The following is a 16,430-nucleotide window of genomic DNA, read 5'->3' as shown; positions in this document are numbered from 1 at the left end:
ACAAACCATTGCACCATGCACGGAGTTGTGGAAGTTGTGGATTTTGGTCCAGATCCTCTGCAGCCGTACTCCAGATGTTAAGTGCAACCAGTCAGTTTTGTTATTAATGACTTTTAGAGGATATACAAAGCTTTAGTATAGACTATGATTTATTAACTATCACCAAATCAGGCATTAAAAACCTTGGAGTCTTATTAGAAAGTGGCACCAATATTTATAATAATGCCGAGTAAATATATTCTGAGTCACTCCATTTTTCTTGACATTTGTCTTTAGAGATTTCTCTAACTTTTTTATGCAATGTAAATTATGAAGGTTTCACTCTTGTGGCTGTTTTCTATTGGCGCACAAGTTCATCTAAGACACGTCAGGGATGCCACGAGACGCAGCCGGGAGATTGACAGCTTTTCGACCAATCGCTGCAGGAGCCCGCTCCACTGTTCGATGACGAAAAAGCGGGGGAACCAATCACACGTCAGGATCTGGGAGGGGCCGGTTTGTTGACAGGAAGCGTGTGAGGCGAAATCGCTACAACCCTTCTCTCCCTCTCTCTCTCCCTGTGTTTGTAGTTAGCCTGACAGACAGAAATTCACATTCGTTCAATCATTTTGGAGGTGTGAGTACTTCAAAATTATGCGCTTTAAGATCGAGCCGGGGCAAAGATGCAATGGAGGTCACTAGTAGTTGGTCTGGTAGTACTGAGACTGTCGCTCGGCTGTGTGCTGTGGCTAGCCTTCGGACTGGGACCTAGCTGGGGGTTCAACTTCCCCCTCGGTTTCAATTTGCACAAACTAGACTTATTATTCAGGGAGGAGAAAGTTGAAGAGTCCGGGGGTAACTCGTGGTCTCGGCGTATACACAACCACAAATATGAAGAGGCGGCGACGACCTGTGAAAAGGCTGGAGAGGAGTCACCTACCAGGTCCTACCTGAACCTGTACGATGGCAACAAGGACGAGTACGTGAGGAGGTACAGATCCTTCCCAGACACGCTGAAGGCGAAGATGAAGGGCATGGCCAAAGAAATGTTCTACTTCGGATATGACAATTATATGAAACATGCTTTTCCCGAGGACGAGCTGAACCCCATTGACTGTGAAGGGAGGGGACCAGACGTACTTAACCCGTGAGTCATTCAAAGCTGTCCTGTCTATCAGAGCTGACATACACCTGCTGGCAGCCAGCTACAATTCAGCGGTCCTCTGCAGACCGAGCTATTTGCATGCAGTTTGTAATCAAATTAACTATCAGTTAAGTAAACATGCTGCTCTCACTGCTGCCCGGGTCAGTGACGAATAAGGGTTGGCAAGATGAGCAATACAAAAATATCTTAAACAATTGTCTTAAAAGCATGCATAAGGTTTGTTTTTGTTTTTAACCAAAAGTACCTGAAAATGTCAAATGGTGTAACCACCAAAAAAGATAAATATTTGATTCACCTACAGTGTATTTAAGTGCAATGATACAAACAATTTCTTCATTTAAAAAAATGAAATGGTTCCGGATTTACGATTGCCTAGATTAAATTTAATATTTAGATCAATTGTATTCTATTATCTTCTTCTATTGTCTCACCCATTAACCTACATAAGGGGGGCAAACTTTTGGGAACACTTTTCAATATAATGCACTCCAGTACACCACCAGCACCCACTATAACCTCAATAATGAACATTAAATAGAATCATCACCTTTTCTAATACTGTTAACGTAAGCTGAAAATGTATAAATTTATTTAATGGCAGAGCTTTTGCATGGGATTGAATTAAGTTGCACAGGTGTTCCTAATTAGTTGGCCAGGTAGTGTATATGATTAATATATAATGATTTTATCACTTAATTTGTTTGGAATTAGGACATAAAGGAAACATGTAATCAAATGAAGGTAGGAAAATACATTAGGGCAGTATTGCCAATGAATCTTATTATTTAATCAATTAACTATTCGATCTATTAAAATGACAGACAGTGGGGAAAATGCCCATCATATTTTCCAAACCCTGAAGTGACATCTTCATATAACAGGTTGTCTTAAGATCAATAGTCATTCACATTTTTTGTTTTCAGAGCATACTTAAAAAATCAACAAAATATTATTAAATACAAGCTGGAAGTGGCGTTAAACTACTAAAAAAATGACCTGAATAAGGCCTCGACATAGTAGTCTTTTCATTTTCACTTATTCCGTCGATTATTTTCTCAATTAATCGATTAGTTGTTCGGTCTATAAAATGTCAGAAAATGGTGAAAAATGTCAAATCACTGTTTCTGAAAGGCAAAGCTGATGTCTAAAAGTGTTTTATTTTGTCTTCCAACAGTCCACAACTATATTGTGATGATAAAGAAAACTAAGAAATGAGAAAAAATCCACATGTTCAGAGGCTACAATCAGATAATTTGGATTTAAGAAAATATAAAAATCAAATGACTCCAAACGATTAATTGATTATCAAAATAGTTGGCGATTAATTTAACAATTGACAACTAATTGATTAGTCAACACATTGTTGCAGCTCTACTTTAAAATGCCAGAAAATGGTGAAAAATGTCCATCACCATTTCACAAAGCTTAAGATGCAACCTAAAATGTCCCGACGACAGTCCACGACCCAAAAATGTTGAGTCTACTATCAAAAAAGACTAAAGAAACCAGAAAATTTAAGAAGCTGTAACCAGAGAAATTTAGAATATTCTTTCTTTTAAAAGTTGCTCAAATGATTAATTGATTTAGAAAACAGTTGCCAGTTGATTTTCTGTGCAATTGATAGATCAACTAATTTTAGCATCTCTAGACTTGATTGATTCATTTAACAACCAACATTTTCTGCTGATCAACCAATTGATGAATTGACTAATTGTTTCAGATTAAACAAACCAACAAACACTCAACCAAAGAAAAAACAGAGAGGAGATGTGAGAAATGATACTTGAAAATTATACAAGAAGAGATCAAACACACAAACAGTAAATAAAATGATCAGACTGCATTTCAGCTTTGCTTTTTTCAGTGTGCAGTGATATAGTTAAAGTGTCGGTGCAGTTTTATTCCTCCTCAAACTGTTTTTTAATTGATTTGAACACATTACACTTTGAAAACAACTTTCAGGGTCAATTGTTGTCAATTTTTTGCAAAGTCATACTATTAATAATGCAGTCATTGTATGAAAAGACACCTGATATTGATATGTCAAATATTAGATTCATAACGGAAACAAATTTGCCATGTCATCTAAAAACAGGTCTTTGTGTTTTAAGAGGTCAGTTCACTCAAATTACAGGAGGCTATGTCTTTTACTCTGCCATGGCGGTATCTATTCATGCAGGTAGTTTTTTTTTATGTGACAGGTTTTGAAATCTCTGCTGCTACACAAATATAATGGGAGAGATTGGATTTCTTTTGTGGTGCTAAAAGCATTGAAAAATAACACTGAACATACTTTTTAATGAAGAAAGAGGCACCATAAAATCACATTTTATTTTCAGGCAGGTTATTCTAAAGCTTTGGTGGTCTGGTGGCAAATACCCTGTCATCAGTCATGTCTTACAACCAAACTGCTTTTAGATGCAACACAGAAAGAGGTTTGGGTTTCCCAGGCAAACATTTCAATTAAATGTGTCTGTTGTCCAATGTCTGACAAATATCTTTCTTCTACACCTGCAGCTGTTGAGTCAACAGAGCTATCCATCAACATTCCTTTCAATCACACAGTGGAAATAGCACTTTTGAAATGTGTAACAGGTTTTTGTCTTCGCTTTAAAAAATGTTTTCCCTACATAAACACTTGGAGTTATGTAAATGTATGAATGTGCTTTCTGATGTGCTGTATGTTTCTGCCACAAGTGAATTAGTGAGCACATTCTGAGTTTGTTTCACTTCTTGTATTTCAGGTCAAACATCAACATAAATGATGTTTTGGGGAATTACTCCCTAACACTCATTGACACATTAGATACCCTACTGGTAAGTTGTTTCATACTCTGTTTCTATGCTCTTTTTATATCACATTGATTCTTGTCTCGCAGATCTTATAGACACAAAATTGCAAATACAAAAGCAGAATTGACTGTGCACAGGTGTTTTACCTACTTATTAGTTTTGCACCTAACTGTATGAGAGCATGAGAACATGAGATTGGTATCACCCGCTTTGCTGAAAGCAGTGTTGTACAATACATTCAGTGGCACAGTTTTTGCCACTTCCTGTGAGTTGTGGGTTCCCTCCAACTCACCAAGTATCTTCTGGCATGGTGTCAGGTGGAGCAGAGTTTCTATATTTCCCTTCAGTATGAATGTGAGTGTTATGTTGACAGTCAAGGGTATCTCCTTAGAAAGGTCAAAGGTAATCTGTAAATTAGATGCCTTCTTGGAGATGGTTTCCTTTTTGTTGTTTGTAATTTATGTCGTACTTGTTGCAGGGTATTTTTTGCTCTTTTATGTTTGGTCTTGAGACAAAATCTGCATTTGAACCTGATAAGTCAACAAAATAATTTTTGTGCACAAACAAATGACAGTTATTTATTTCACCAGAATCTTTTATTTAGGACATGTAAGTGGATGGCTCAGATTATTAAACAGAGCTTATTTACAGTAGCCGTCTTATACTTTATAAAGATCAAACAGCATTTTACAGGAAGCCATACTGTAGTTATTACATAATGTGGTGTTTCTCTGCAGGTGCTTGGCAATGTGACAGAGTTCAAGAGAGCTGTCAAGCTGGTTATAGATACAGTATCTTTTGACAAGGACTCAACTGTGCAAGTTTTTGAAGCAAACATCAGGTACCAATGTTGTTACTTATTTTTAGAGTCGTGCTCAAGTTGAAACTGAAGTTAATATTGAGATGGATACCAGCTGCCGTTAAAGATTCATAGTTTGATGGAGTGATGCTTCATAGGTAATACATTTCAGTAAACAAAATTCTTTGTACTTTGACCATTTTAAATGACAGATGATCACATTCATAAACTTCTACAATAAATGCACACACACCACACATATTTATATTGGGTGTGCGAGGCAAGTGGGGCACCATCAATTTTGCGCCTGATCAAATTTAATTGTGAAAGCCAAATCTTGACTGTGATCATTATTCATCTGTAGCTCTAATTATGACACACTCTTTTGTTTCTGAATTAGCAAATATGTTGTAAAGTCAGATTTAAAATGATTTTTGAATTAATTGAGCATGCCTTCCATAAATGTTTAAAGTCGAAAAAATTAAAAACTATTTGAGCCATGATATTCCATACATACAGATATGATATTAAAATCATGATCCGTGTCTGGTTTGAACCTCAGTTTTATGCTTTTCTTTTCTCCAAAGGATCTTGGGAAGCCTTATCTCAGCTCACATTCTGCTGACGGACCCAAAACACCCATTTGGAAAGGTGGGCTATGAAGGTTACGATAATGAGTTGCTTCACTTGGCTCATGACTTGGCAGTCCGCTTACTGCCGGCCTTTGAGAACACCAGCACAGGCATTCCCTACCCCAGGGTGAGTGAGACTGTGTCCACAGATTAGAGGTTAATTATTTGCGCACATTGTATTCAAGCAGCCTTTGCACTAACTAGTTATCATGCCAATGAAATTGTATGCCTTCCAACAAGCTATACTTTGTTTATTTCTTAAATGCAGGTGAACCTGAAGACAGGAGTCCCTCCTGACAGCATCAATGAGACTTGTACTGCAGGAGCTGGCTCCCTGCTGGTGGAGTTTGGGATTTTGAGCCGCTTGATTGGAGATTCCACTTTTGAGTGGGTAGCAAGACGAGCTGTCAGAGCTTTGTGGAATCTGAGGAGCAACGAAACTGGTTTGTTAGGTAAGTACACTTGTGTAGTGACGTGAAAAGACTTTTCTCTTTCTTCCTTGATTTATTTTTTGTTTTGATTCTGTTGTTACCAACATGGTAAAGTCTACAACAAGTTAATATGATGCCAGTGGTCTCAAAAAATATGAAGAAACATTCTGTATTTTCTGTGTTTAGGGAATGTAGTTAATATCCAAACAGGCCAGTGGGTTAGCAAGCAGAGTGGTCTTGGAGCTGGTATGGACTCCTTCTATGAGTATTTGCTCAAATCATACATCCTTTTTGGTGAGAAAGAGGACTACAGGATGTTCCAAGCTGCTTATGAGAGCATACAGAGCCACCTGAGGAGAGGGTGAGTCCCGCACGGACAGAGTGTGATATAAAAGATTGTGTGCAATTTGGGTACAAACAACTGGGTGTGTTGGCTGCATGAGGCCGGTTCACATGAGCTTGTGCCCCACCTGAAACTATCGCAGCTATGTAAAGGAATCTCTGTCGAACAAAGATGAATTGTCAGTGTTACTTTTTGTGCTGAAGAATGTGAAATAGAAAGCAGAATTTAGAGGCTTGCAGCTGTCTTGAGATGTCTGATGGGCCACCTACATTAAGTCAGACACAGAGAAGTTTCTTTTCCATCAGCAACCACTGATATGTTGCCTCTGAGCAAAGCACACAACCTCCCAACTATTCAAGCAAATGTGTAATTAAGATAGGAAGTTAGTGGAAAAAAAACAAGCATATTTGATTTTACCTGCTACAACAAAATTGTTTGTATACACACCAAATCGTATGACATATTGTAAAGCCCGTCCTGCCTGTGTTTGTTTTTCAGGAGGGAGTCCTGTAATGAAGGAGAGGGTGACCCACCTCTCTATGTTAATGTGAACATGTTCAGTGGTGAGATAATGAACACTTGGATAGACTCGCTTCAGGCCTTCTTTCCTGGGCTGCAGGTTAGATTATGTCCTTTCAGCTATATGAAAGTGTAAAAATATGCTGTTATCTTATAATAAAGTTTGCCTCTATGACTAGGTGCTAAATGGCGATGTAGACAATGCCATTTGCCTGCATGCCTTCTACTATGCCATCTGGAAGCGTTTTGGGGCTTTGCCAGAGAGATACAACTGGCAACTACAGGCTCCTGATGTGCTCTTCTACCCCTTGAGACCAGAGCTGGTGGAGTCAACCTATCTGCTGTACCAGGTAACAATACTCATCTGTTGTAACACAAAGATGGTGGTGGTGGTGGTTTTTGGTGACTGTTACCTTTTACGCCATTTTTCTTCTCCTTCACTTTCAACAGGCGACCAAAAATCCTTTCTATTTGCATGTTGGAATGGATATTCTTCAGAGCCTTGAGAAAAATGCCAAAGTCAGGTAGGCATCAATGTCATGAGCACTTTTTGGGGAATTTTACAGTGCTTTAATGTGTCTACTGTGAGCTGAGCCCAGCTGTGTTATTTGCAGATGTGGGTACGCCACTCTCCACCACGTTGTGGACAAATCCAAAGAAGATCGCATGGAGAGCTTCTTCCTCAGTGAGACCTGCAAATACCTGTACCTGGTATGTCACAGCCGAAGCTTGTGTTTACTATACATGTAATATAGATATGAGATTATAATATTTAATTATAGCTCAAATATTAAAGACCCCATTTCATATATTTTTGTTAAAATGATTGCTGTCTGTCTATAAAATGTTAGACAATAGTGAAAAATGTACATCACACTTTCCCAGAGCTCAAGGAAGCATCCTCATACAGCTTGTTTTGTGTGAATTAAGAGTTGCAAACCCATAAATAAAATTTACAATGACATAAAAAAAGGGTAACTAGCAAATCCCAATATTTGACAGCTTGTAAACAACCAATATTTGGCATTTTTGCTTGTTTAATAACTTGAACAATTAACTGAGTACTATGTTTTAGAGGCCCTGTCAGTAATTGCAATCTACATGTTGTCACAATTTCAGTTTCAATGTATTTATCATCCTAATTGATTTTTGCTAAAACTTTGCTTCTTTGTTTTCTCCATACGGTCTTATAACATTAATATTTTGTTTTTTGTATTTCAGCTATTTGATGAGGACAACCCACTACACAAATCTGATAACAAGTACATCTTCACTACAGAGGGCCATGTTGTGCCTACAGATAAGCGCTTCAGGGAGAAACAGTGGACCGACCTGTTTCCTTGTGAAGAGGGAGCGCTGGCAGAAAGAGATCTGAAAGAGAACCAACATACTAGCAACATCAGCAATGTAAGGCCACCCCAACTCATCAGTTTGATCCAAGGAGCATATGTAACATTTTATAATATGACAAAATTACTCAAAAAAGAACATTTTACAGGTTTTGATATTTTGGTTACTGAGCCATTTTCCTTCCTAAAATGACATTCTTCCTTTCCATTATCTCATTCTGCAGTGCAACAGGATCCCAGAGGAGCGACGCTATGCTCTGCCATTAAAGAGTGTTTACATGAGGCAGATTGATCACATGGTGGGACTCTTCTGAACGATAGGATGCATGTGGTGACATTGGCATGAACAGGTCTTCAATACACTCCCATCAGGTGAAGAGGCAGTGAGGATCCACTGTCAAATCAAATTTCTCGTCCCATCTGCTCAGGATCCAGGCAGGAAATTCAGATACTGAGAAAGCAGTTTGATTACTTACTGTATTAATTAAAAAGTGTGTGTGGGTATTTTTGTTCTCAGTTGGTGAGCATGTAGTCAACAAAGGTGAACAACTTTTCTGCTGGACAATGAGGAGTCATGCTTATTACTTTTTGGCTGTAAGTGATTTTAGAATAAGTGGTGTGTTTGTATGGAGGAAAAAATGTCTGTTCAGGTATGTGTGCGCATGTTTTTGTTTCCTCAGTGTGACTTTCTTCAGTATAAACACCAACCTTGTCGGGTCCAGTAGTCCTCACAGGGACCTTAACCGGTCCTAATGAGGCAAAACGTCATGTTTGAGGTCCTGGTTAAGGTTAGTGTCCTAAAAAGGATCCGTGCACAAACGTGTTTGTGTTTGTGTGTGTGTGTGTGTGTGTGTGTGTGTGTGTGTGTGTGTGTGTGTGTGTGTGTGTGTGTGTGTGTGTGTGTGTGTGTGTGTGTGTGTGTGTGTGTGTGTGTGTGTGTGTGTGTGTGTGTGTGTGTGTGTGTGTGTGTGTGTGTGTGTGTGTGTGTATGCATTTTGAAATTACAGCTGAGCTGTGAATCATAATATTGTGTTTATGGGAACAGTGCCATCTAGCCACACATATGTAAAGTGTATAGCCTATAAAAACACTCACCTCTTCAAGAAACTGTCACTAAATATGATTAGTGCCTCTTTGTATTTGATTCACATGACTAGATCAGTGCTTTTACGCAAGGGCTGCACATTAACAGATAATGACAGGTGATGACTTATGCACATACTGTAAAAACCCTGCTTGCTGTGAGGTTGTACCATGTTTTAGATTGTGCCTGAAGTATTTTCTTGGTCTTATGTAGGTCTGAGGATGGTTTTCCAAAATGTTGAAACTGTTACACTATACATAATTTTCTTTATAAATAGGATTAACTATGTTGGGACAATTTTAAAGTGGCTTGTTTTGCTTTTGTATTGCACATTTGTCAAGTAAACCTTCAGCCAAGGCTAGATATTTGCTATCCAGGGAGAAACAGAAAAACAAACACAAACTGCTTCCTGCCTGTTAGCTGTTCAACCTTTCGGATAAACTAGACGAAAGCCGAAACATTCATCTCTCAGGCTTCTAGCTACTCAATGTCTTACAAAGGTCGAACAGATGAGCTGTGACTGTGTGAGAGAGAGGTTCATTGTTTTAAGTGCCTTAAATCTTTCTTGGACTTTTGGATGCTGTACAGTGCATATTAGTTGTGGATAACATTGTCAAGTATTTTTTTAAAGGTCACTGTTGATATGTCACAATAGGTTTCATTCCATGTTTATGTACAGTTTTACAATAATTATTTAGACATGATGAAACAAGCCATAAAATGTAATTTTAAATGTTAATGAATGAAAACACATTTGTCTTCCATAATTTTTTGTCAGATGTTTAGTACACAGATTCTCATTCATATTGATTAACTATTTTGTAAAGTATATGGAGTCAGTCTGCATGGAAGTCTCATTTGCTGTTTTTGTCTTTTACATAATTGCACATTAACATGTCTGTTAATTGTCTTGTGGCCAGAACTCAGGGTTTAAAGGAAAAACAAAACTCAATGAATGCTTTCATATAAAAATAAAACTTGTCATGTTGTTGCCTACAATGCCTTGGGACAGGTATTTATATTGCAAATGTTACTTGTTTATCTGAGCTAAAAGAATAGCTACATTGAACATGAGTACAGTTGCACTGAGAATGTTCATTATTGTTCCTCACAGACACAAAAGTGTATGAAACTGTGATGTTTGATTCATGAATGGCTCTACCGAGACACATTTTCTAACTGCTTTATCCTTTACCAAACATTGTAAGTGTCCATAAAACTCAGCAGAGCTTTATGCTACATGGCTCAATGATATCACCACATACAGTATAAAGGCTGCTTCTTTGGCTTTGTGAGACAGCAGTTTTGTTGATAATATGAACAGTTATATTATCAGGTGTTCTCAAAAACTGCTCCGGGCCATTTAAATTACATCAATTTTCAAGTTTGCTGACATTCCCCCAGCCATTTTGTCTCAGGTTACCATTAAAGAAATCATTTGACATTTTTGGAAAAATTCATTATATGCTTACCTGCCTAGTGTTAGATGAATAGATACTGCTTGACACCAATCATGTTAGCTTGCCTCTGTGCAAACGTTACAAACTCTACCTACCGTAATTAGTGAGCTTTAGATGTGGTTGTAATCCGATTTTGTTACCTTTGGACAGAACCAGCCTAACTGTTTCCCCGTTACTATAACCAGCTACTTGTGCAGCTTCATATTTACCTTATTTAACTTCAGGTATAGGTATCTATCCCATCTAACTCTCTGCAAGAATATTTCTCAAAATGTCTTCCTTTAATCAGTTGAAGGTGAAGGCAGTTCAATCCACTGGTCTCATAATACTAGAAAAGCAACCTAAAATATTCTGTGATATCAATAAATGACAGATTATGAACAAGACACTGCTGTGTTGCTTTTTATTTGTGAAAAATGGAAAAGTACTCAGTTCTCTACAGAAGCTTTAATAGGTTAGTCAAGGTTTACAATTATTGGTTTCTGTACAGGATTGTTGGCTCAGGGACCCAATAACTTTTAGACAAGGTTTTTATAAATTGAAGTACATTACATCTACCACTCAACAGTATTACAGATCAACATGGTATCGCCACACTTCACAAACTGTCCAATAGAAATCAGTTTAATTATATACACTGGACCTTTTTAACTATTGCAAAAAGTTACATCTTCTAACAATGACACTTTCCTTAAAAATTCACTTTTATTTAACTACGTCTCGAACTTTTATGTGGTGTTCTTCATTTCTGTACATGAAAGCCATTTCTAATGACAAGTTCTCATTAAATCTCTAACAGAAGTTGAAGTGCTTTTGCAGGTGGTGAGGCCATCTTGTTTACTTTTGGGCTGTACTGACTGGTTACTGGAGCATACAGACAGCGCATTAGCCTTGACATCTATTCATGAGTACATGTGAGAAGAAATCACTTTATGCTGACAGAAGCTTTTGATGTCTTAACTACAGATTGCATAGCCCTCCAAAGACGAGTTCAAAGAGGCTCACGAGAAAAGTTAGCTTGACTAAAATTCAACTCATCTGAAATCTGTACAGGATCTTCTGACATAGGAGCTGTCTTATAGTCTTAGTTGACCCATAGTCTTTGGTCAGAGCTACAACTTAGTTTTGAACACAACAAATAGATTTTTTTCTTTTATGCGTTCGCCTATTTGAGAACGGCTGTTTGAGGGGACAGTTTCTCATCTTGGATCCTCAGTGGATGTCACGGTTTGAATAGAAGGGGGATTTGTGGATTGTGACAGGGGTACAGTATCACCCTGTAAAAATACACAGAAATAATTCATACTGATTAGTTTGCACAAAAGTTATTAGTATTCATCATTACAGTTCTTTGTAACTTGACTCACCTTCTTTGGGTTTCTCAGTGTGGCTCTTAGAAGAGACCACAATCTTTCAGGTTTTCTTTGATGATGATGTCGGTTACAGCATCAAACACAAACTTGACGTTCTCTGTGTCTGTGGCACAGGTCATGTGAGAGTAGATTTCTTTGATATCTCGGCGCAGGTTCAGGTCCAAGAACTGCATTTTGATGTAGTTACCGGCATCCTCATAAGTGTTGGGGCCTTAATGAAAAGATATCAAGATGAAGGAGCAAATATAATTTGTGTGTCACTTTAAGTCTTTAGAAGTCTTTAAACCTGCTGCAATGTATGTGCTGTGAGACCCTCACCATCATATTCAGGGAAGCACATGCTGAGATGAGCTTTCTTGATCTTCTCAGTGAACACATCTTTCTTGTTGAGGAAGAGTACAATGGAGGTGGCTGCAAAGTAGCGGTGGTTGCAGATACTGTTGAACAAGTGCAGACTCTCATGCATTCGATTCTAAAAGAAAAAAGGGTGAGCACAAATGAAAAGGTTACAAAGACACAAATAGTACAAAATATTAAGTGTAAAGCAGTTAACTTGTAATTTAAGTTTCATACCACTTCATCATCCTCCACCAGCACCATGTCGTAGGCGCTCAAAGCAGCAATGAAAATGATACAGGTCACACCTTCAAAACAATGAATCCACTTCTTCCTCTCTGACCTCTGGCCACCCACATCAAACATTCTGCATTGAAACAGAAGTAGGATTTTCTGTATTATTTTCATTGGCAATGAAATAGGAGCATTGTCAATGCTGTTGAGTTATTGGTGCTATGGCAATGAGTCATGTTCTGTCACCTGAAATGGAGATCTTTGAAGGAAAACGTGGTCTCGATGATACCAGTGGTCTTCACTCTTGATCGCAGCACATCCTGCTCAGTGGGCACAAAGCCTGGCTGGACCAGTCGCTCCAAGTCATTCAGGTAGCTGACAGAGAATAGAATTAATTAATTAACAATTACAACTATGAGGCCTTATAACAATTTGATTGGTGGTTCCAGAAAGGGATTTCTTACTATCCAGCAGAGTCATTGAGTTGGTACTCTGAGGCTCTGTCAAAGCACGCCTGAATGCCAGAGTCTTTCCACAGGCGCAAAATGATGTCTGCCAGTTCTTTGGGCATTGAACCTTCCTCAATGGTGTCTGCAAGATGCATGAGCTTCCTGGCATCATCCTGCAGGTAGGATGACACAGACGGACACATAGGAGTCAAGTTTGGTTGTATATAGGAACCTAATAACAAAGTGTGTGGAAGTCTGTCTCAGCTGTCATTACCGCCTGATCTTGATGGCCATAGTTGATATTGAGTGTGCCCATAGACTTCACAATGGCCATGATGGACTGCAGGGTATTGCTGTAGATGATGGTAATGAACTCCAAACACTCTTCAAGTGAGTAACCATCTTTGTGGATAATTCTGTTAAGAAACAAATACTAATGCTTTGATTTACACTCATGCATGAAAATAAATGAAATACAGCTCGTGAAAAGTAAAAGTTCTTACTTCATCTGTTTGACAATAGTGCTTTTGCCTGATTCTCCAGCGCCTATACGAAAGAAGATAAACACATTTAATGTAGTTACTTAGATAAAATAGAGAAAGCTTTATTCCGAGGTTGATTTATCTCTTTTTTTGAAGGATTTGGGAGAGCTCGTAACTATTGTTTTTATGCTTCTGTTTTTGGTTTCAATAACATGTATAAGAAAGTAATTATGTCTTTGTGGCATTCATCGCATAGATGACCCAATAGGTCATAATGCTTCTTACTTCAAATCTAATCTTGTTCAAAGCTGATGTCAGGTGGAACTTTCCTATCCCTGACCTACATTGTCATGCGGCTCAAGCTGAATCGGATAAAATATCTGTAATAACCTGACAGTTATTTAAAACAATAAATGCCCAATTATAACAGTATAGTCTTGTACTTGGCAGAAAATTCACCATTGTTGTATTAGAACAGACACATTTGGTGTACAGAATTTGATGGTCCTTAAATAGAAAGATACACCTTAATTCATAAATCCAATATTTTTCATTTAACTCAGATAATAATATACTATCTGTAATGCATTTAGATTTTGGTGTTTGAATGCTGCAGCCACTAGCCCCTTTACATTTGGGCTGGAGAGTATCTGTGTCCTTCAGCACTAAGCCCTTTGTGCTGGAGTACCCGTTGTTTCAGGATTAACAAGGGATTGGCCCTAGTGATTATTATTGTGTCTTAGAAATTCAATGACACAGGTAATTACCTTCACTCAGAAATGTTGCTTGTTTTCATTGCAGTTAACATAATTGCACTGGTTCTATGCAATTTGGTAAATATATTAAGGTTATTCAGATAAATTAGGGTGAAGTGTATGGAAGATTAAAAGAGAGACAAAATAACTATAACAACAAGGGCTACACATTAGCATGAATGTATCGTCTTCTCATCTCCAAACTTTTTACAAGAGACAGATTAATATTAACACTTACAGATATATCCACATAGACAGCTGGGTTAACTATCTGTCATATTTGACCTACGAAGCCTCATCACCTCTATTGGGCCTTATGGGGCCCTTAAATATGTGTAACCGTGATGAGGAACTAGATGATGAGGTTCCCAGTTAATGAGCCAGCTTGACCGACTTTACCTAGCAGCAGCAACTTGACGGTTCTTGCATCCATGTCGGCATCCTCCTTCAGCTTCTTCTCCAGCTCCCTGGAGTGCTTGTCCTCGGCGCTCGCTCCAGCCCCCATCCTACTTTTCCCGGCTTGGGCCCCTCTGCTAAGCCAAGTGTCAGGAAAAATTGGAAGTAGGTCCTAGCTGATCACCTACTGTCTGACCAGTGCCGTCAATTACGCAGCTGATGCGTCAACTGCCTGCAGCAAACACTGAAGAATGCTTGAGTATTTTCCTGTCTTAGGAAAGGATTTTGGGCATCCTCTGCCCACCTGACTGTGGATGGCCAATGGAGGACAAGGACAGGAGTCTTTTAGGGCAGAGGGGAAGGTGTGAGGAGAGGCAGACATACATCAGTGTAGGAGTGATCTAACCTTTAGGGGGACTTTGCTGTGCTCAGCGGAAGATGAACATCGGCTCAAGTGCTTATCTCTCTATGCCGTTATTAGGTGCCTTAAAAGAGAAGCATGTAAAGCAAAATAGCTTGTTGGTTACCTAGATTTCACATTAAGACCAAAATTTAAGTTAAATCTGATGTTGGAAAGAGTGTAGTCTGGGATTTAACGTTAATTGCAGAGAAGTCCATTATAAGGACATCAGCTTTCCAGTCTTCATTAAAACCAAATAACTAGTACCTACTCCACACAGTACAACAACAGCTAATTGGGGTCACTGAAATGCATAACCAAACCATCAACTCCCAGTCCAAATATACAGTAAGACACTCATATTTCTTATAGGATACTGCAGACTGAAGGGTGAGCTCTGAAGTTCTTAAAGAGCTTTGCAGTTTCACCTGACAGATCTGATTGACCTCAATCTGAAGACGGTTAAGGATCCTAATCTTCTCACTTTCAATTATGTATGCATGCATGTACATTATGTGTGTGTTCATGACCATTGAGCTTCATTTACCTGCACAGACAGTATTGCAGTATGGCTTTATCTGTTTTTAAAAAATGTAAAACACACAAATGCTCTGTGAATAATGCACTTTAACTTTATCATGCTGTTTTGGAGGAGACAAAGTTGACAACTTTGTGTGTCTCAAAACACTCAAACAGGGGTTTCTTTCTGTAATCACTCCTGCTGTTCATACTGACCATTAGAAGATCCCTTCATAATGCACTTAAAATGAAAGTGATGTGGGAGAAAATCTAGTCCTCCTGAATAACAAATGTATTTGCTAAAGCTAATATGAATCTTGAGCGGTCCAAATGACCTCTTTTTGTTATGATACTACCACTGTAGCTGAATGGTAAAACATTCTCTGTCAAGGCACAAAGAAGGAATTTTTTACTAAGATGCCCATATCCGCTCTTTTTTTGACTTGCTCAGATGGCTGAGGTGTCATTAGCTTCAGATACATTTTTATATACATTTTTGCTCGAGGGCTTGTGGATTTTGTCCTATTGTTTAAATTGTAAGCACACATGAAGGGGATCTTCTATTGGTCAGTATGAACAGGAGGAATGATTACAGCAAGTAAAACGTGTCAGGGCCCCATCTTGCGGTTGACGTACAGCGGATGGCGGGCGTGGCACATGTGTCTTTGTTAGTTTCCCCCGGCACAGTTGTCATTTTCTCGCCCTGCGCCCACGTTGTCTAAATAGAAAATGCACTTGCACCAGTCTGTGCGCCTATGGGCGTGTTGGTCTCAAAATGAGGTGTGGTCAGGCTCATTGGTGGCGCGTTGCTATTTTGAGGCAGAGGAAAGCGATTGCGCTACTGACCAAAAAAAAACCACCAGCCGGGCCTGTTGTCCCGGGCCCAGGGAAGGGGGGGCGGACTGGGCCCACATTAAATTATGGAATCATTT

The 16,430-nt window shown here is 38.7% G+C and overlaps 2 protein-coding genes across 3 annotated transcripts; one reads left to right on the top strand and one right to left on the bottom strand.

Annotated features, from left to right (window-relative positions):
* The first annotated feature begins 515 nt into the window (after positions 1–515).
* On the top strand, positions 516–10,940 carry edem1 (ER degradation enhancer, mannosidase alpha-like 1). The gene is made up of 12 exons (XM_062443457.1): positions 516–1,126; positions 3,889–3,961; positions 4,675–4,778; positions 5,324–5,495; positions 5,637–5,820; positions 5,986–6,160; positions 6,641–6,761; positions 6,841–7,011; positions 7,112–7,185; positions 7,276–7,372; positions 7,883–8,068; positions 8,235–10,940. The coding sequence occupies exons 1-12, from the start codon at positions 663–665 to the stop codon at positions 8,322–8,324; spliced, it is 1,911 nt and encodes a 636-aa protein (XP_062299441.1). The 5' UTR covers positions 516–662; the 3' UTR covers positions 8,325–10,940.
* A 1,007-nt stretch (positions 10,941–11,947) lies between these two features.
* gnat1 (guanine nucleotide binding protein (G protein), alpha transducing activity polypeptide 1) lies at positions 11,948–14,688 on the bottom strand. Of its 2 annotated transcripts, none has more exons than XM_062416509.1 (8): positions 14,583–14,688; positions 13,450–13,492; positions 13,221–13,362; positions 12,962–13,119; positions 12,744–12,872; positions 12,501–12,630; positions 12,246–12,399; positions 11,948–12,138 (listed from the first exon to the last, which is right to left on the bottom strand). In XM_062416509.1, the coding sequence occupies exons 1-8, from the start codon at positions 14,686–14,688 to the stop codon at positions 11,948–11,950; spliced, it is 1,053 nt and encodes a 350-aa protein (XP_062272493.1). The 2 variants fall into 2 exon arrangements, with proteins under 2 accessions (XP_062272493.1, XP_062272494.1); XM_062416510.1 differs by having other exon boundaries at positions 13,450–13,483; positions 14,574–14,649.
* Positions 14,689–16,430: the final 1,742 nt, after the last annotated feature.

This window comes from Scomber scombrus, chromosome 3 (genome assembly GCF_963691925.1).
Source record: "Scomber scombrus chromosome 3, fScoSco1.1, whole genome shotgun sequence".
In the NCBI taxonomy this organism is placed as follows: domain Eukaryota; kingdom Metazoa; phylum Chordata; class Actinopteri; order Scombriformes; family Scombridae; genus Scomber; species Scomber scombrus.
Note: the sequence above shows the minus strand (reverse complement) of the source record. Positions and strands in the feature narration are given on the sequence as shown.